Genomic DNA, 21,492 nt, shown 5'->3' with positions numbered 1-21,492 from the left:
ACTTCACAAATGACTGCAGAAATCCTCTTCGTGAAGATTCTGTACCTTCATGGTGGAATTGAGTTGGATAATCCAAATCAGGGGTGCATGAAAAGAGCGATCAGATTTTGAAGGCAGAGCTTTACAGCAGTTTCTCAGAGTTGAGGAGCGATCAATCAGCAAGATTCATTAGAAAGGATCAAGAAGTATAACTCAAGTGCAAGCAGAGGGGCCTTCTTTTCGAGTATGCCAGACTTTAGAGTAGCTTTGGCTCATCAGGTTTGGGTGAGGTAAATTGTATTGTAAGTTGCACTCTGTTCTTATTTGTTCATTCCTAATCTTTTAGTGCAGAGTATAGTGAGAATGGCCCCTGGGCAGTGTTTTGTTCTGTGTGTGGGATGTGGGAAGTCTGGGAGACCTCCAGTCTCCCAGTAAACACCTCTGCACCAGGTGCGCAGAGTTGCAGCTTTATGACCTTCAACTCATACAGGAGAATGAAGAGGTGATAGACAGGATTTACAAGGAGGTAGTCACCCCTAGACTGCAGGAGACAGGTAACTGAATGACTGTCAGGAGAAAGAAGGGAAATGCACAGCCATTGTAGTATACACCTGTGGCCGTTCCCCTCAATAATAATATTTAATTTTTAATTTTAGATATTATTGGGGGGGTGACCTATTGGGGGGTGGGGGGAGCCACTATGACTGGGTCTCTGGCACTGAGTCTGGTGCTGTGGCTCAGCAGAGCAGAGAGGTGAAGAGGACTGCAGTGTTGATAGGAGATTCCTTAGAGGAACAGAGATGAAGTTCTGAGGGCGTGGTAGGGGATACCTGTATGGTATGTTGCCTTCTTGGTGTCAGGATCAGGGATGTTTCAGATCACAACCATGGAGAGGGTGAGCAGCCTGAAGTCTTGGTATATATTTAGCACCAATGACATAGGTAGACAAGGTGAGGCAGTCCTGAAGAGAGATTTTAGTGAGCTAAGTAAAAAGCTGAGAAACAAGACTTCAAGAGTAGTAATCTCTGGATTGTTGCTTGTGTCACGTGTCAGTGAGGGTAAGAATAGGGTGATTTGGCAGGTGAATGCGTGGCTGAGGAATTGGTGCAGGGGCAGGGTTCAGATTTATGGATCATTGGCATCTCTTCTGGGGAAGGTATGACCTGTACAAAAGGGACGGCTTACACCTGAACCCAAGGGGATCCAATATCCTTGTGGTCAGGTTGTTTAGAGTCGTTCGAGTGGATTTAAACTAATTTGGCAGAGCGATAGGAACCGGGGTGATAATGCCAAAAATGAAGTCGCTGGTTTACAAACAGAGACAGTGTATAGTGAGACTCCTAGCAAGGAGAGGCTGATGATAGGGCAAAATCACAGTCAACAGGATGAGTTGCAACGTAAAAGGTGGACAAAATCGATAAAGGTGAATACGGGACTAAAGGTGTTATATTTAAATTGTGCAGTATACGGAATAAGGTTGATGAACTTGTAGCACAGTTACAGATTGGCAAGTATGATTCTAGGCATCACTGAATCATGGCTGAAAGAAGATTATAGCTGGAAGCTTACACCTTGGATCACCTTGTATCAAAAGGATGGGTAGGAAGGTAGAGGGGATGAAACAACTCTGTTGGTAAAAAATGAAATTAAATCTTTAGAAAGAATTGACAGAGGGTTGGATGGTGTTGAATGTTCCTGTAATAAAGCCTTCGCCTTTAGATATCCTTTCTTAGGGTCAATATGCTTCAACTTCTGACAAGTTCTCTAGGGCAACCTCTGGTGTGCTGTTCAAGGAAGTAGAGACAGGGACTAGAGCTGTCAGTCTTGCCTTCAATACTGTTTTCAAAAGCCTTCATGAATGTACAATATTGCAAAGGATCTCCATCGAAGATTTGAGTCTCTCTTAGGCAAAGATGAAATGTGTTGCTGTGGTACCAAAAAGGTGGTTATTTCATTTTCCTCCTTCATAATATCAGTAGTACTATTTTGACCTCCATCAGCTGAAACAAGAGTGTTTCTATGCTGTAAGTTAATGTCGCCATGAGTCCTTTGAGCTGTTGGATATGACATAGATTCAGAGTGCCTCATTAGTGCAGGCTGAGAATAATCACCCTGAACTACCTCTTGGGTGTCTTGTTCATGTTTCACAAACACTTAAACAAATGAATCAACATTAATATTGAGTGTTTTTGTTTTTCTTTGTGCCTTCTCAGTATAACACTGTACTGCTGGAGCACTTTTAGTACTCCACAAGACCATGAGATAGATCGATAGATACTTCATTGATCCCAAAGGAAATTACAGTGTCACAATGGAAATCAGAAGTGCACAGATATAAATATTAGAAGTAGAAAGAATAAAAAAGTAAGTTACCACAAACAGTTAGACAGGAGGAGGTCATCACTTCCCCAGCTATAAGTTGACTCATTATAGAGCCTAATGGCCGAGGGTAAGAATGACCTCATATAGTGCTCTTTAGAGCAGTGCAGTTATCTTTATCCATTACTAAAAGTGCAGAAGTTTACTATAAGATACAGGAACAGAATTAGGCCATTTGGCTCATCAAGTTTGCTCCCCCATTTCATCATGGCTGATCCAATTTTCCTCTCAGCCTTAATCTCCTGCCTTCTCCCCATATCCTTTCGTGCCCTGACCAATAAAAAAGCTTATCAACCTGTGCCTTAAGTATACATTAAAAACTTGGTCTCCACAGCAGCCTGAGGCAAAGAATTCCACAGATTCACCAATCTCTGGCTAAAGAAATTCCTCCTCATCTCCATTCTAAAAGAACACCCCTCTATTCTGAGGCTGTGTCCTCTGGTCTTAGACTCTCCCACCATAGGAGACATCCTCTCCCCATTCCACTCTATCAAGGCCTTTCGCCATTCAATAGGTTTCAATGAGGTCACCCATCATTCTTCTGAGTTCCAGTGAATGCAGGCCCAGAGTCATCAAACACTCTTCATATGTTAAGCCATTCAATCATGGAATAATTTTTGTGACCCTCCTTTGAACCCTCTTTAGTCTCAGTACATCCATAAGGGGCCAAAAACTGCTTACAATACTCCAAGTGCTTTATAAAGTCTCGACATTACATCCTTGCCTTTATATTCTAGTTCTCTTGAAATGAATGCTAATATTGCATTTGCCTTCACTACAGACTCAACCTTCAAATTAAACTTTAGGGAATCTTCCACAAGGTTTTCTCTTCAATTAGAAAATAGTCAACCCTTTCATTTCTTCTCCACCTGCCATTTTTTTTACCCATTCTCCAAATCTAATCCCTCTGTAGCCTCTCTACTTCCTCAAAACTACCTGACACTCCACCTATCTTTATATAGTCTCCAAACTTTACAACAATGCCATCAGTTCCATCATCCAGATCATTGGCATATAATGTAAAAAGATTCAGTCCCAACACAGACCCCTGTGGAACACCACCGGTCATCGGCAGCCAACCAAAACGATTCACTTTGTTCCCACTGTTTGCCTCCTGCCAATCAGCCACTGCTTTATCCATACTAGAATCTTTCCTGTAATACCATGAAGCTTGTTAAGCAGCCTTGTGTGGCACCTTGTCAAAAGCCTTCTGAAAATCCAAGTACACACATCAACTGATTCTCCTTTGTCTATCCTGCTTGTTATTTCTTCAAAGAATTCCAACATATCTGTTAGGCAAGGTTTTCCCTTGAGGAAACCATACTGACTATGATCTGCTTCATCATGTGTCTCCAAGTACCCTGAGACCTCATCCTTAATAATCTACTCCAACATCTTCTCAGTCACTGAGGTCAGACTAACTGGTCTATAATTTCCTTTCTTCTGCCTCTCGCCCTCCTTGAAGAGCGGAGTGACATTTGCAATTTTCCATTCTTCCATAACGATTCCGGAAAGATCATTACTAATGCCTCCATGATCTCTTCAGCCACCTCTTTCAGAACACTGGTGTGTACCTCATCTGGTCCACGTGACTTAACTACCTTCAGACCTTTCAGTTTCCTAAAAACCTTCTCTCTAGTTATGGTAACTTCACACACTTCATGACCCCTGACGCCTGGAACTTCCACCATACTACTTGTGTCTTTCACATTGAAGACTGACGCAAAATACTTATCTAGTTCGTCCGCCATTTCGTTGTCCCGCATTACTACCTCTCCAGAATTGTTTTCCAGCTGTCCAGTATCCACTCTCGCCTCTCTGTTACACTTTATGTATCTGAAGAAATATTTGGTATCCTCTTTAATATTATTGGCTGGCTTACTTTTGCATTCCATCTTTACCTTCTCAATTACTTTTTAGTTGCCTTCTGTTGGTTTTTAAAGCTTCTCAATCCTCGATGTCCCACTAATTTTTGCTCTATTATATGCCCTCTCTTTGGCTTATATTTTGGCTCTGACTTCTTTTGTTGGCCATGGTTGTGTCATCTTTCCTTCAGAATACTACTTCCTCTTTGGGATGTACTTGTCATGTCCCTTCCGAATACCTTCCAGAAATTCCAGCCATTGCTGTTCTGTCGTCGTCCCCGTCAGTGTCCTTTTCCAATCAATTCTGGCCAACTCCCCTCTCGGGCCTCTGTAATTCCTTTTACTCCTCTGTAATACTGATACATATGACCTTAGCTTCCCCCTCTCAAATTTCAGGGTGAATTTGATCATATTATGATCACTTGCCCCTCAAGGTTCTTTTACCTTAAGCTCTCTAATCAATTCTGGTTCATTGCACTACACCCAATCCAGAATAGCTGATCCACTAGTGGGCTCAACCACGTTCTGCTCTAAAAAGCCACCTTGAAGTCCTTAGCACGTTAGCGAGACGTGCGGCAATTTCTTCCTCCAACTTGAGCTATTCCTTTTCCCATAGCTATTCCTCTTGCTCTTCTAGCATATGTTTGACCTTTTATAATTGTGGACATACTATTAATGCAGCAGCTAAAGCGTCCTCTGTTTTACTGCGTGCAGAGGTGATAATAGGTAATAGAAGATTTTCTTCCTGCGACAGAACTTCGAATGCTGACATTAAACACACCATCATTTGGTTTCATGTCATCCTTTGGGTCCCCTGCTCTATGTGTGGTCAAAACATGCCCTGGAATTTGAGAAACATTTGTCTGATGGAAGGTGAAGCACATATTTACTTGTTGCGGCAACATGACCTTCAATTTAACATGTTTGTTTCAAGCATTGTTTCACATCCCTACGAATGCACTGCAACACTACGAATGCCTATTTACTTTCCTGCTGAGCTTGGGAAGTAATGAGATTAGTCTGTGATGTTGCTTGACAACAGCTTCACAGAGATTAGTCAAGTCCTCAAAAGGAGATTGCACTTGTGAGGCATTTTCTTTAATTTTCATAAGATCATTAATAAATGGTGTTAAACCTTTAATTATTTCCATATTTGTTTCGTACTCCTTTTGAAGACTTTCAATTAGACTAGCCTTAGCTTCAGCTTTAATTCCCCTTTGCAAGCCCCAACTGCAAGGTCATTGGCATCAGTTCCATGCTTCAATACACTCATGTTACTTTCTCTAGTTGCGTGACTTGCAATTAACTCTTTGTTCGCCTGCAGCACCGGCGATATTCGATTCAATAAACATAGTCAACAAACAAAGTGTCCGCACATACACAACGCTTAAACCAGTACGAACAAACAGCCTTCAATTCAAACATCTGCATCCGGAATATTTCAGCACTTCAGTAAAACAAAGCGGCGAAGCCTCGGGCAAACATCACGTGATCGAGCGACGGTCCCCAATAGACAGGCAGCGCTGACCATTCAAAACTGTGTTCAGACCACTAATAAACAGCATGAATCAACATAAAGTCCATTTACTTGTTGCAAGCTGCTCCAGTTTCGCCAGGAAGTCCAAGGCGAAACCTTTGTTCATTTGGTAGAACTTTTTTTTGTTGACAAATGTAGCAGTTACTTTAAAAGCAAAACTGCTGAGCGACAAAGCCAAGAGATCGACACTGTATGATGCACTTCCAAATAACAAAGTTCCAAAGTCGAAAAAGGTACGTTTGATCCTTTGTTCGTCTTTGCTGGTTTCGTAATAATCTTATAGTGATTCAGAAACGAATGAAACTAAATTAGTGATCTAATAATCTTCGCGTTCAAATCACTGTAGCTAGGTGTTCAAATTAGCGATATCAGAATTGGCATTCTATGCATATTTAAGTGAAGTTAGCGATCTGGTTAGCGTTCCAATAGCATCGCTGTAAGCATAGTAAGCGGTTGAACTAAATTAGCGGTCAAACAAAAAAATCAGCCTGCGGCTTATCCCTTCTCTACTAGACTAAACTAAACAATTAACTAAGGCTCAGCGAGAATACATAACTATTAATTTGCTTCCAACACACCCAACCCACATGACAGATTACCATACTGTAATAAATGAGGCACAAGATATGATACAGAAAAGTGATACATGGCTCCTACACACTTTAAATTTTCTCTATCTGCTTGTGTTGGAACTTTTCCCAAGCTTGTCACTTACTGAATGTTTTGCAGCAAGTAAAATGTGCTCTTTCTGAGGCCACAGTGCACATACCAAAGGATAAAATGATCCGATGGACCATTTGAAATGGGGAATGGAAGCCACTGAAGTAAGTTGTATTGTCTAGCTGCATTATTGTTTTAACTGTTGGCACCCTCAGATGGTTCAGGTGAGCTCACTTCAGTTTACTTGCACACATCACCTGATGACTTCATCTTTCGGCACAGCCAGTTTATGATCAGCACAAAGTTGTTCATTCTGAAATCTATTTTCTCACAACTTCGGTTCAGATTTTGCAGATTCTAGTATCCCTACTCATTCCTCCATGCCATCTGTTTGCTTCTCCTCTAGTTATCATGCTGCCTTTGAGAAGGGCTCATCATTCACCTCCCCTCCCCCCCCCCCACACACACACACACACACACACTCTATTCAATGTCTCTATTAAATGTTTTACACTTTTTGTGGTTTCTTATTTCTGAAACACTTAAAATTTTGCATTCATCAGATTAAAGTTTAGATTTACCTTTTGGCTGATTCTATGAAGGCACTTGATATATATTTCCTACCCTCACTAGAGTTTTACTATCCAGAGGTTAACTTGAGACTTGTGTCTTCAAAAAATAATTTGTCACTAGCCAGTTCTATGCATAAAATGGGTTTTGCAAAATATGAAGGTGAGAGCATTTTTCTGGGGTCATGGCGATCCTAACACTGCCTCCCAATGTACTAACTGGTATGACTCTATGTACCTTGACATAGTTAGCAGCTGCTTGAAGATTTGTCGGATGCATTTAGGTGTGACTGACTGGAGGTTTCAACAGCAGGATTAGCCTGAACTGTTTTTTAAACCACCTAATGGACAGCTTGAATAACCTATGGCAAGAAGCTGCAGCTTGGGGAAAATCCAGCAGAAAAGGCAGGATAGACCCGTGTTTGGATGGGCGCTGGTGTTAGGAGATTGGGTGGCATGGAGCAGGTTGCTTTTCAGGATTTGGTAAATACAGGTTATTGGTTGAAGATGGAGCATTGACCCCTCCGAGCAGAATTGTCTTCCTTGTGTAGCTGACAGCTCTTGTCACAATCAAGTTACTTTTCACTTGAGCCCATTATAGGGTTAAATTCCCCAATGTCTACATATTCCTTCACACTTAACTGTTAACACCCTGACACACAAATGCTCATTGGAGGGAAGATGTTAGAACTGTCGCAGTCTTTTGCAAAGGATCCGCAATGACTTTTGAGGACAAATTGTTATTGGATGTGGGTCTAAACTGTACAGATACGGGACAATTGGTGATGATTCTAGGTGATTGTCACAGCTGGACCTCTGACGCTGCTCACTTCAGGATTAAGAATGCTAACGTGTGTTCAATTTTCTGAACAGATGCCTTGAAGCAAATCGAAGTTAGTTACGCGGACGACAGTGAAGATCCCTTTGACTTTTCACCAGATCAGGAATATAGCCAGGTGAGATTTCTATCATCCTTCTTATAAGTAAATGGGATTTATGACAATGGGAATCCTTAAAGTATCAAACGTTTAGGAATTGATGCCAACTTCACCAGGGAAATGGTAGCAATTTGCTGAGTATCCCTATGGATACTTGTGTACAACACAAGAATTGTGGCAGACATTCCCAAGGAGACATTGGATTGTGTAGTGGGAGAGATTTCAAAAGAAGCTAGTGAGGGTCCTCACGCCACAGTTCCCGAGGAGATGTTGGATTGCATTCCATGAGTGAGATTTCTAAAGGAGCTAATGGGGGCAGTCAGAACATTCTGCGCACCATAGGAGGCATTGGATTGTGCATAATTAAGGCACTTGTCAAGGGCCAATAAAAACAATTGTGTTTAAGCGGAGTGGCCATTTAGTGAGTGGGGTGTTGGAGTGGGGTGTTCAGGCTTTGTAAAAATTTTGTTTGACTTTTCTTTCCTTTACACAGTTAAAGCAGATGGAGATCCCAGGCAAGAGAATGGAATACACTTTTTGTGGCATTTCAGAAGGCAGGGAGACCTCCAGTGTCTCTGATTTTATCTATAAGAAGTTCATCCAGCTTGCAGCTTCTTTCAGGCTATGTTAAGGAATTGGAGCTGAAACTGGATGAACTACAGATCATTCAGGAGGTTGAGGGGTTGATTGACAGGATATACAGAGAGAGGTAGTTACACCTAAGGTGCGTGACATAGGTAACTGGGTGACCATTGCAGGAGGAAAGGGAATAGGCAGCCAGTGCAGAGTACTCTTGTATCTGTTCCCCTCAACAATTGCCTTGGATATTGTTGGTGGGTGGGGTGGGTATGACCTAGCAGAGCAAAGCCCCAGTGGCACTGAGTCTGGCTCTGTGGCTCATTTGGGGAGGAGAGAAGAGGAGTGCAGTACTGATAGGGGATTCCATAATTGGAGGAGCAGTCGGGAGATTCTGTGCACATGAAAGCGATAACTGGATGGTATATTGCCTCCCACGTACCAGAGTCAGGATATCTCTAAACGGGTCCAAGCGTTCTAAAGGGGGAGAGTGAGTAGCCAGAAGTTGTTGCACATATTGGTATCTACAATATAGGTAGGAAAAGGGAGGAGGTCCTGAAGAGAGAATAAAGGTAGTAAGCTGAAAAGCAGGATCCCCAGGGTAGTAATCTCTGAATTGCTGCCTGTGCCACACTGCAGTGATGTTAGGAATAGGATGATTTGGCAGATGAATGTGTGGCTGAGGAACTGGTGTGTGGGCAGAGTTTCAGATTTATGGATCATCAGAGGCATGAGAGAGGAACTGGCCAAAGTTGATTGGAAGGGAACACAAGCAGGGAAGACAGCAGAACAGCAATGGCTGGAGTTTCTGGAGACAGACAGGTGGGTAGAGGTGATGGGGTGGTTCCGTTGGTTAAAAAAAATGCAAACAAATCCTCAGAATGAGGTGGCGTTGCTACGGAAGATACAGAATCCTTGTGGGTAGAGTTAAGAAACTGCAAAGGTAAAAAGACCCTGGTGGGGGGTATATACAGGCCTCCGAACAGTTGCCAGGATGTGGGGTACAAATTACAATGGGAAATAGAAAAGGCATGTTACAATATTGTTACATAGACATGAGAGATTTCAATATGCAAGTAGATAGGGAAAATCAAGTTAGTGCTGGATCCCAAGAGATGGAATTTATAGAATGCCTATGAAATAGCTATTTCTAGGAGCTTGTGGTTGAGCCCACAAAGGAAAAGGCAATTCTGGATTGAGTGTCGCACATGTGGCTGCTTAACAAGCTAAAAGCCCCTGGTATTACAGGAAAGGTACTAGCATGGATAGAAGACCGGCAGGAAGCCAAGAGTGTGAATAAAGGAGGCTTTTTGTGCCAGTGACGAATGGTCTTCTGCAGGGTTCAGTGTTGGAATCATCTCTTTTCACAGTGTATGTCAATGATTTGGAGGACAGAAATGATGGCTTTATGGCCAAATTTGCAGATGATACGAAGATAGGTGGAGATGCAGGTAATGTTGAGGAAGCAGGGAGTCTGCGGAAGGACTTAGACAGATTGGGAGAATGGCTAAAGAAGTGGCGGATAGAATACAGTGCAGGGAGATGTTAGGTCATGCACTTTGGTGGAAGGAATAAAGGCATAGGCTATCTTCTCATTTTAAAATCTTATTAATTATTATTGAAGATTAACAAAAAAGATACATTGAATCAGTATGTCATTGTAAACAATAAAGAATTAAATTAGCAAATAACTGATTAACAAAGCTAAGCAACATATTAATAATAATAAGAGAAAATAAAGTGTTAAGAATTTTTTTTTGAAAGAAAAAGAAGGAAAAAAAAGAACCCCTACTAACTAAAAAAAAACCCCCCTACTAACTGAAAAAGAAACAAACGAAAAAAACCCATTGGGAGCACAACCCCGGAGCTATACATCATACAAGCTTCCATAGGAAAAAAATACCAATCTGCTAACTCAGATCCATTTAAAGAAAAAAATTAGAAGGAAACCATATTAATTAACTCAATCAAATGATAGTAGTGGGCGAACCTTTTCTCAAAACCAAATCGAAGATCGAAAGTTCGACTTCTGATTTTCTCCAGACTAAGACATAACATCACCTGAGAGAATCATTGTATCAAAGTAGGAGCAGATGTATCTTTCCATTTCAACAAAATAGCCCTTCTGGACAACAGTGTAACGAATGCAATTACATGTTGGTCTCATGGAGAAATACCATGGATATATTGAGGGACTATACCAAATAAAACTGTCAATTTATTAGGTTGTAAATTAATTTTTAAAACTTTAGAAATTGTAGAGAAAATAGACTTCCAAAAATGTTTCAGTACAGAACACGACCAAAACATATGTGTCCTATTTTCTAAATGGGGAAAAGCTCCAAGTCAGAGGTGTAAAGTGACTTGGGAGTCTTTGTGCAGAATTCTCCAAAGGTTAACTTGCAGTTTGAGTCGGTGGTAAGGAAAGCAAATGCAACGTTAGCATTCATTTCATGAGGACTAGAATATATATGCAAGGATGTAATGGCGTGGCTTTATAAGGCATTGGTCAGACCACACGGAGTATTGTGAGCAATTTTAGGCCACCTATTTATTAAAAGCTGTGCGGGCATTGGAGAGGCTCCAGAGGAGGTTTGTAAGAATGACTCTGAGAATGAAAGGCTTAACTATGAGGAGAGTTTGATGGCCTTGGGCTTGTACTCACTGGGGTTTAGAAGAAAGAGGGGGAATCTTATTGAAACCTGTCAAATATTGAAAGGCCTCAATAGAGTGGATATGGAGAGGATGTTTCCTGTAGTGGGGGAGTCTAGGACCAGAGGGCACAGCCTCAGAATAGAGTGATACCCTTTTAGAACAGAGTTTAGGAGGATTTTCTTTAGCCACAGGGTAGGGAATCTGGGAACTCATTGCCACAGACGGCTGTGGAGGTAAAGTATTTGGGTATATTTAAAGTGGAGGTTGATAGGTGTTTGATTAGTCAGGGCATCAAAGGTTACGGGGCGAAGGCAGGAGAATGGGGTTAATAGGGATAATAAGTAAGCTATGATGGAATGTCAGAGCAGACTCAATTGGCAGAATGGCCTAATGCTGTTCTTCTGTCTTGTGATCTTTAAACAGTATTTTATCATGTTCATCTATACACATTGTAAGTTGGCTCCTAATCCATAACCACAAGGGTAAGGGACCATGGTAAGAAATTTTAAATGTTGCAAACTGTATAGTGAGGTGTAGGGATAAATTTTTTATTAAAAATGATAACGTCAGTGATTTGGAGCTCTGTGTTTATTCGGGTGGGAATATTCAGTCAGGGTTTTCACAAGGGGAAATATTTTAAAGGGCTCCGGTGAATGAGCATGGATTGGACTGCTGTGCGTGGACCACTCTGGACTCAACAGGTCACATGGTCTCTCACTGTACCCAAGAGCTGTTGCCATAATATAAAGAGAGCTGAACTCCAGAGTAACTGCACTTGAGAACCCTGTGGCTGATTGAGTACGAGAGCCTGTCAGAATTGAAGTCACTGAGGATTATGTGTGAGCTCGAAATGCTGGTGTATATGCGTGGGTATTTCAATTCAAGACACTTAATATTTCCTGTAAACAAGATCCGATGCAGCACAAAAAAAAACACAATGCGGGTAGCTTCTATACATAGGCTCACATAAGGTAGCATAGATTGATGCTAGCCTGTCCATACAGTGACTGATGAGAAACAATAAAGTAGTGGTGGAAGTGTTGATCAGCCTTGCTGCTTGAGCAGAGTAACTGTAGTTGAGTCTAATGGTCCTGGTGCGGATGCTACATAGCCTCCTTCCTGATGGGAGAGAGGCAAACATTTCAGGAGCAGTCCTGATGTTTACTGGCCCTTTTCCAGCATATGTCTTTGCTGATGGGTAGGCTAGTCCTGGTGATGCATTGTGCAGTTTTCTGGAGCCTTCGTGCCTGCTGCAATGCAGTTTCTGTACCGAACAGTGATGCAGCTGGTTAGGATGCTCTCTGCTGCACATCTGCAGAATGACATGAATATGGATGTGCAAAGTCCCGCTCTCTGCAGCCTCAGAAAATGGGGCATTGGTAAGTTTCCTTGCCTCCAGGATATGTTCTTGGACCATGGAAGGTTGTGTATGAAGTGCACTCCCAAGTGTTTTAAACGGCTTGCAGTTTCTTCTGTTGTACCGCCAATGTAAATGAGGATGCGAGGTCTCTTGAAGTTGATAACTATCTCCTTTGTCTTGTTGATATTAAAGAAGAGGTTACTTGCCTGGCACCAAGTCTCAAGCTCTTCCACCTCCTCTCTGTAGGCTGTCTCATCCTCTTTGAGCCCCACCCTAGCTGTGTCATCAGCAAACTTGACAATATGTTTACTGTGGTGTTTGGCTGTGCAGTTGTGCGTGAGCAGAGTTTTCAGTGGGCTCAGCACATGGCCCTGGTGGGGGGAGGGGCACCTGTGCTGAGGGTCTTGGGGAGGGAGGAGTGGTTGTGTCCTGACTGTCTGAGGTCTGTTGCTTAGGAAATCCGATTCCCAGTTACACAGTGGTGTATTTAGATCGAGGAGCAGGAGTTTGTTCACAGGGTCTGTGGGACAATAGTGTTGAATGCTGAACTGAAACCTAGAAGCAGCATTCTGATATAAATGTCTGTGATTTCCAAATGTGTCAGGGCCAGCTGAGCGGTTCTGTCAGTAAGCATATTGATGAGTGGCCATTGTGGCAGGAATGGAGTTTTTGATATGTACCATTATCAGTCATTCAAAGCACTTCAATTCAATTCAAGTTTAATTATCATTTAATCATACATGGCTACTCATGAATACAGCACAAAGCACATGCAGCATGTATAAGAAGCCATTCAGTAGATTACAAACTCGAGCCATCCAACACCACCAAAATCTGTGGGTGACCACAACAGAGATTGTCCTTTGCCGAGCGGACACTGGAGTGGGTAGCACTGATTCCAGCCTGGACACAGCGCCACACTGCCCCTGGTGGAGTGCACTGGCTCTGCCTCCCAGCAGCTTAAACAGATGAAACTGCAGCTTGCAGCCTAGTCCTGGCACGTACAAGATGGTAAGCATATAGGATATCAGTAAAATTCAGTCATGCAAAATATATCCAGACCCCCTGCGTTCATTGCCATGTGAATCCTGGGGTGCAACACCAACTCCACCCTGATACTGTGCCAAACAACGAACTCTGGGTCAGTCTGATGATTGGCATTAGTGTCACTGGGCAGTAGTCTTTAGTTCTGAAGGTGTAGAGTTTTTTGATAAAGGGATGGTTGTTGCTGATTTGAAGCTTGTTGGGACAGCAGCCTGGATGGATGGAAGTGTTGAAGGTGTCAGTGAGCTAGTGTGCATATTCCCTGAGATGTTGTATGGCCCAATCTCCTTACAGGGGTTGACTCTCACAGAGTCCTTCTCACGTCTACAGACAGTGGCTGCTCACCTGGAAGGGGTTAGCTTTCATGGCTGGCAGTGTGTTGCATGCCTGAAAATTGTTTAGAGCATCAGGGAGAGAAAGATGTCACTGATGCAGTCAACGCCGTTTTTCCATGCGTAGTCAGTAATGCCCTTACTGCCCAGCCACATGTTGGGGTTTGTTATCAGATAGGTATTCCTGAAATTGCTACCTAATGAAGTTTGTGCTGACTGCTCTGTTCACCAGACTTGAAGAGAGCATCCCAGGCTTTTAAGTAGGGAGCACATCCCTGCATTCAGCCAAGGCTTCTGGTTAGGCCAAGAGATGACCGAGAGGTACCAACATCATTTACACACTACTGACGTAGCCGATGGCAGATGAGGCATATTCCTTGAAGTTTTTGTCTTCTCTATTTATGGTGACCTCCTTGAACATCTGCCATTCGGTCCATTCAGAACAAGTCAAGTCAAGTCACTTTTATTGTCACTTCAACCATAACTGCTGGTACAGTGCATAGTAAAAATGAGACACCATTTTTCAGAACAAGCCTGAGGTATAGAGATTGCTTCATTAGGTGATAGAGTGATGGTCTTCATGACTGGTTTTTCCATTTTCAGCAGCGGTTGGTATGCTGGGATTAACAGGGAGATGTAGTCAAGGCCAAGATGAGGGCGTGGGATGGCTTTCTAATTACTTCATCTGGTTTTATACACATGGTCCAGTCTATTTGTTCCCCCAGTGGTCATGATGATGTGTTGGTGGAATTTGGGTAAAATGTCTTGCAGGCTAAAATGATTGAAGTCTCCTGCAATTATGAAGAGACTGTCCAAATGCTTGTTTTGTAGAGAGCTGATGATGCTGTAAAGCTCTCCCAGTGCTTCTTTGACATTTGCACTCAGTGATGGGGGGTGGGGGGGATGTAGACAGTGGTGACAAGTATAACAACAAACTCCCAGAGCAAATAATATGGCTGGCATGTACATAAAAGATGCACAATTTACCCAGAACAGTGACTGCTAACTACAGTTGTAATGGAATTTCCGTGCCCATTGAGTTGAAGTGCCAAGTCAGGCATTTTGTTGTTTGACTACGTTTCAGTGAAAACCAGAATGCAGCAGTTGGGAGTTCAGTCATCTTGACCCCTAGGTATCACAGTAGGCAGGAATATTAAGTTTCTAATCTTTCTGCTTAATAAGTAAACTTTTTAATTGCCACAGATCTGATGTAGCCAATGATAGATGAGACACATTCCTCAAGGTCTGTGTCTACTCCATTTATGGTAGCCTCCTTGAACAGCAGCCGTTCAGACTGTTCAAAACAGTCCTAAAGCATAAAGATTGCCTCACTATGATTGAAAGTCCATCCTAAATGTTCCAGTTGCAGGTGGTTTTCAAATACATATCATGACAAATTGTTATATTTCGATATAGTGTTTCTCTGTTCTTGACTGTACCAGCAGTGTTTCTGCTTGCTTTAACTCCACTCTGCTCTGCTTCAAAGTGGAATTACTACATTTAAAAATGCCTCTCCTGGATCTCCAACCTATTATGCTGTTAGCCTAATAATTACTTTCAAATTACCAATATTTGGAGAAGGCCTGTTTTTAACTGAAGAAAGGACAGTGTAATGTCAGTAAGCATAGTTTGCTGTTTAAAGTGCACATTTAAGAAAACATCAAAATCCATCTGATAAAGGGAGTGCAGCCATAATCTAGAAATGTCCTCACTTTGCAAGAAGTGGTGAGCCTCCAGGTTTATTGGTTTATTATAGCTGCTTGGCTGCTAGAACATCCAAATGTAGCTGTTCAGGAATCTCAGCCCCAGGACCAGTCCTGGTGAAGTTTGCAGGCCCTGCCACATGCACTACTGAAGTGCCACTTTATATTCAGATTGCACTTTAAGATGACTGAAATATTTATTTCAGGTTTTCATAATGTTTCCTTTTCATGTTATTTTTCAAAGGAGAGAGTGCCAAATAACCATATTTTTGCTTTCTAGTTTATTTGTACAAGAACAATTGACAAGCAAATTCAGCTGGGATCTCCTTTGTGTATTGGTGTTACACCCTCCACTGCAACATAAATCTAAGCTCATTCTGTGTTGGGACTTAAACTTGGGTGAACAGTGAATTTGAGGCAATGTAGAGTTGATGCGTAGTGTTGCACTTTTCACTTAAAAACCTGCCATTTAAACTTTAAAGGATGCTAAATTTGCTTGGCTTGACGTAATATGCCTTTGTATATGGCTTTTTCATTTAACCCTTACATACTGTTCGGGTCAAATTTGACCCGTTTTGACATTTGACAGCAGTAATAACACTCTAAACGCCATTTTTTTAAGCCGAAATTTGATTACTTTTCCTAAAAGTGACCCAAAATATGCAAAAATGAAAATATTTAAAAATTTTATACTTTTGTACAGGTGCTACAAATTTGTGTACATTGAGGCTGTTTTGGGTCAAACTTGACCCGTATCTATTGAAATAGATATTAAATCTCTGAAGCATACTAAGGATTAATCACCCATTTATTAATGTCAGATTGGCTATTTATACATTCTAAATAGATCTGTGGTTCAAAATTTGGTACAGATACTTGTTATGAAGGGATTCTTGGGCCGGGTCAAAATTGACCTGGTCCATACTGTAAAGGTATAGAATATGAACTGTATGTAAGGGTTAAAGAAAAGATTGGCTGCTTGCTTCTTGCTATGTAGTTTACTTTACATATACGCTTCCACCTAACAAAAAATAATGAAGATCAAAGCAAAAACACTTATTCTTGAAAATCTGAAATAGAAGCAGATTATTTACTGTCTACCTGTGCAGCGCAATATATGTACCTTGAATTATATTTTATTAACTTACTTGTGGTAATATTTTGTTATATATGCTGTGTTGTGGTGCAGGTTTTGTGGGAGCATCGTGGTCCAGAGAAATGTTATTTTATTTGGTTGTATATATGTATGATCAGATGACAATAAACTTGAACTTGAGAAAATACTGCCTGACCTATCTGCTGTGTGTTTCTGGCATCTGTTGAAAGAGAAATCAGGTCTGAGACTCTTATCAGAAATGAAATGTCCTAAATCTAAAACATTAGTTCTATTCTTTCCACAGATGCTGTCTGACCTGCTGAGTTCCCAGCATTTTCTGTTTTTATTACCACTTCAATACCATTGGTGTAAAAGTTGTAAATTTAAAAGTATCAACTTTCAGTCATTTTTCTTGTCTGAATACCTGTATTGCTTGGAATGTGGGTGAGAAACTGGTGAGATGAACTTGTTATATAAATTAAGGTGCGTCACATTAGTTTGTAAAGATGGTTCCTGTGTGCTATTGTTTAGGAGGATAGCAACGATGCTGGAAGTATGGTAGAAGACAATTCTTCAGAAAGTGTGCCGTGGGGTCAGCAACCCTCTAAACAGTGAGTACTGGAGCCTCAACAAGTGACGTTAACCTGCACTCAGATTCGTTGTAGCTTGATTACAGGTTCATCTTTCATTGCACAATCTTTCATCTGAGGTAAATTTTTCTTCTTGAATACTAAATAAGGCTTGAGAAAGCTCCTCATATGATCCTGTTTAGTGTCGTTCATCATTTGCTTTACCCTTCCTCAATGTAACCATCAGAATGCTTTCAGTAGTAAATCTGTAGAAGCTCGTTAGTGTTTGTGACAAGCCAAACCTCATTAACCTTCTAAGAACATAAAGGTGCTGGCGTGCTTTTCTAGTGATTGCAGCTATGTGCTGGGCCAGAGTAAAGTTGTAAACAACATCAAACTGCCCTAGGGACCCCAGCTCTGGATTTCTTCCTCGGGGTTTACTCTCGAAGCCTTTCCCATGCTGCAGGTTTGAAATCAGAGTTTTCCTTCTCTTGTCAGTAGTAACAGTTCTCCCTGGCCTAGTAGCTAAGCCACATGTGAAGGCCAAGAGTTGGACTTGGTTGTCAGAGACTGTTAGAGACGCACGCCATTTGGAGCACTTTAGTGGGAGCTTATCTCCACTACCGCTCCCGACTATGATTGAATTAGGTGGAACTAGATCTTGTGTTCTAAAACCTTGTTAGTACATAATTTGGAATATAATGTCTCAAAAGTCTCCAGCTAAATATATTGAGTAGGCGATCTTTTGATTATCAGTGAGAAACTGCTCGGGATCTTACTAATCCTGCCATAGACAGAAGAGTTGAGCTGCAGCTATGATGTGAGAGTAATTGCCCCGAATATCATGGTTCATATACCATTGAATATGACTGAGGAGTCTTGGAAATTTTGAAGTTGTTGTCAGTTGTGGCAAAATTATCCATTGGTCTAAATTGTAACCAGAGCCGAGGAAGGTGGTTGTGATCAACAGCTAGGAGATTGGTCATCTTGTTAACGGGACGTTAAGGAAGGAGATCCCAAGAGTCCAAGCATGTTCAGCTGTTTCATCATGACCTTCCCTCAGATTTTAGACTCACCCATCGGGTAAAAAGGCAATGCTGAAAATATTGAATAGGTTCTTCAGTAGTTGAGAGGTTGGCACAACATCATGGGCTATAGGACTTTGTACTGTGCTGTACTGTTTCTTGTTTTCTGTGTTTTGGATCGATATTTCTGAATGACCATGCTATTCTGCAATAATGTCCTGACCAGAGAGGTGTGGTGGGGATGGGATGGGGAAAAACTAAGAGCGGTTGACTTGTGCGAGACAGGCATGTATTTTTAAAATTCACAAGCAGGTTTGCTGAAGATGCTGCAGTTGTTTCGTTTGGCTGTATCTATGTACAATCATATGACAAAAAACTTGAATGAACGGATGTTGTACTAGGAAGGGCAACTTGGCTGGTGGAAGTCTGAACTGATTTATCTAATGTGCAAAAAGTGACTTAAGTGGGTATGGCATTACTTTTGGACATCCCACTACATGAGAAGGCAGGGATATTTTTTTTTAAAAAGTAGGATTCCCATCAGGATTTATCATCTCTCTGGATTCATTAGGCAGCCAAACAATAAACAATCACTTTCAGCTTCATCCCTCTCATTTTTTTTCCACAGGCCGTGTATTCTGATCATGGATTCTTTGCGTGGTCCAAGTCGCACAAATGTGGTTAAAATTCTGCGAGAGTAAGAGCATTTCTGCTAATCATTTTCCTCTGTCTTTTGAGATACATTCTGAATTCTTGCAGGATTGTTTTTATTTGACTGCCGCCTTCTGGTGTTGTGAACAGGTACCTTGAAGTAGAATGGGAAATGAGGAAAGCAAGCAAAAGGTCTTTCACCAAAGACATGATCAGGGGATCTAATCCTCGTGTTCCTCAACAAGACAACTTCAGTGACTGTGGTGTATATGTCCTACAATACGTTGAAAGCTTCTTTGAGGTTGGTATCAGCTTTCATTGTGAGTTGAGATGCAGAGTAAATGGTTGTAAAAGAAAGAAGCGTTTGGTTTTAATGTATCTTCACAATGATAGCCAGCCAATTTTGTCTGTCCATTGCTCTCCATTCCCAATAACTTGCGATGAGGAAGCTTCATAGCAAGTTACAGCCAGCCTGCACGTTGGTCATTGGGAGTTTGAGCTAATCTGGTCTTTGCCCGGTCCATTCAAGTGCACAGTAAGTTTTTCCGGTATGGAGTTATTGGGCATTAATGATCTTCCCAACAATGGCAGCATATTTATTGACACCACTGGAAACCTTTGACCTTTTTGCACACATACAAGCTAAAATCAAAGAATAAAGAAGGATCAGAATTTCAAACTACAACCCACTAATCAAAAGCCTGGCTTCCAGTATTAAGAATGCATTGCAGTCTTCAGATTGAAGCATTCAAATTCATTTGTTACAAAAGAGTTTTGCATTGACAGAGCCTCTTATTAGTGGCACCATTGTATTCCTCTCCTGGAATAAACAACAATTAGCCTGTCTTGTCCCCTTCTTAACCAGCTCTCTGTAATTGCCACGACGTAGTTCTATACTATGGCTATCTCTACTGTAATCCACCTTTAATTCACATTTATAAATATGTTGCACAGCAGTGTAATGGATTTTCTGGTGAGTTTAAAGAGTGCAGGAAATCGGCCCCTGGTAAATTTGAAGGGAGCGTAGGTACAGAAGACCCAGTGAGTTTAAAGGGAATGTGGTGTCAACACCTGGTGAAACCTTTGGGATTTCTGAGTAATAGTATGGTAGATTAGAAGAGTTTTACGAGAAAAGTTTTAAAAGCACTGTGTAGTATTTTTATTGCAGTGGGATGCTAACTCGTTCCTCCCATCTCCTTTGAACACCACTGTTGGAAATAATATTTGCTGCGCCTTGCTGTTCACAGAATCCAATTCCAAGTTTTGAGCTACCCATGAACTTGACAGACTGGTTTCCTCAGCAACAAGTTAAAAAGAAACGTGAAGAGATCCGCAATGTCATCCTGAAACTGTGCGAGGAACAAAGCAGAGGTAAAAAAGGGCAGGAACTCAAAGTAGCAGAGGCACCTTCATGAGTAATGCTTACCTGAGGCGGACACTGACGGAAGATGCCTTTATCGGATACGGGATACTGTTGCACTAATGCAAGAATTGGATTTGTTCTAGTGTAGGATTCCACGGCAGGATAAATACCCAGTGTGCTGTTGACCTTTTCAGAACATTGTTTGATGCACACATCTACATTTTACAGCCACCCAAATGAATGTTTATGTACTGTTATAAATATAACAAACTGTACATATGTTCATAAACAGATTTTGAAGCATTTGTGATCAGTTTTCACTGTTTGGGTTAGTAAGCATTTTGGTATGTATTTTTGTTAAAAGTAGTTGGATAGCTACTTGCAAGTATGATTAAAAGTTATTGCAGTATTAAATGGACTGGGCAAGTTTCTTATTTCTTCTTGCTGACTTTCTCGATGGATTTTCCTTCCCTCCTTCCCGGCCTTGCTGGGCTTTGTTGTGCTTCAGCTCCTCCTCAAAGTCCTAGGATGGAGATTTCTCAATCCTGTTCTCATTCCATAGGTACAAACTTCCCACACTGGTCACAGAAGAGCAGCTTTCAGAGTTTGCCTCCCATGGGTACTGAAGTCAAAGTGCACCCTTGCCTGAGATCACCTGATTCTCATGTTGGCCATCAAATCTTCCAGGCCTTCATGATTCATTGAATTAATTGAATATATTTCTTTCAAAGAGCAACTTGTCTGATGTTATCTGTGAGGGCACTTGCTGTGGTTGCAGATGGCTTTTGGGGTCTGGAGTTTGAGCTGTGGCCTCCACATAAAGAAAGCCTATTTAAAGAATCTGTCTGTGGCACCATACCTCAGCAAGTACCCATCAGTTCCCAAGAGGATGGGAGGGGAGGGAAATTGGTAAGTGAAGAGGCGAAGGATGGGGGTAAAGGAAGTAGGTGCCTTTGAAAAGAATTCTTTGAGGTGGTAGGTGTAAAATTTTGCATCTCTAGAAAGTGTTATTACAATTAAATCAGATTCTAGTGTCTTCCCTTACAGAAGAATGGCAAAACCTTGAGTTTAAAAATTCCATAGAATTGGTTCACTGAAACCACATCTTTTAAACTATTTCTTCATTTAAGTGTAGAATTAATCCTTTTTGTCTAATTCTCAGAGGTCTATTTAATCCAAACAATCGGAACT

At 41.5% G+C, this 21,492-nt stretch overlaps 1 protein-coding gene across 8 annotated transcripts in view; it reads left to right on the top strand.

Moving 5' to 3' along the window:
* The window catches only part of senp6a (SUMO specific peptidase 6a), a 158,157-nt gene extending 137,442 nt beyond the window's left edge, over positions 1-20,715 (top strand). For all 8 annotated transcript variants that reach the window (XM_073051736.1, XM_073051735.1, XM_073051741.1 and 5 more), the window contains 5 exons: positions 7,863-7,945; positions 17,225-17,304; positions 18,916-18,984; positions 19,089-19,239; positions 20,186-20,715. In XM_073051736.1, the coding sequence (XP_072907837.1) occupies positions 7,863-7,945; positions 17,225-17,304; positions 18,916-18,984; positions 19,089-19,239; positions 20,186-20,353 (551 nt within the window). In that variant the 3' untranslated portion in view covers positions 20,354-20,715. The remainder of the gene's footprint in view (positions 1-7,862; positions 7,946-17,224; positions 17,305-18,915; positions 18,985-19,088; positions 19,240-20,185) is intronic.
* The last annotated feature ends 777 nt before the right edge of the window (positions 20,716-21,492 follow it).

Source organism: Hemitrygon akajei, chromosome 7 (genome assembly GCF_048418815.1).
Source record: "Hemitrygon akajei chromosome 7, sHemAka1.3, whole genome shotgun sequence".
In the NCBI taxonomy this organism is placed as follows: domain Eukaryota; kingdom Metazoa; phylum Chordata; class Chondrichthyes; order Myliobatiformes; family Dasyatidae; genus Hemitrygon; species Hemitrygon akajei.
The sequence above is the reverse complement of the archived record's forward strand: the minus strand, read 5'-3'. Positions and strand labels throughout refer to the sequence as shown.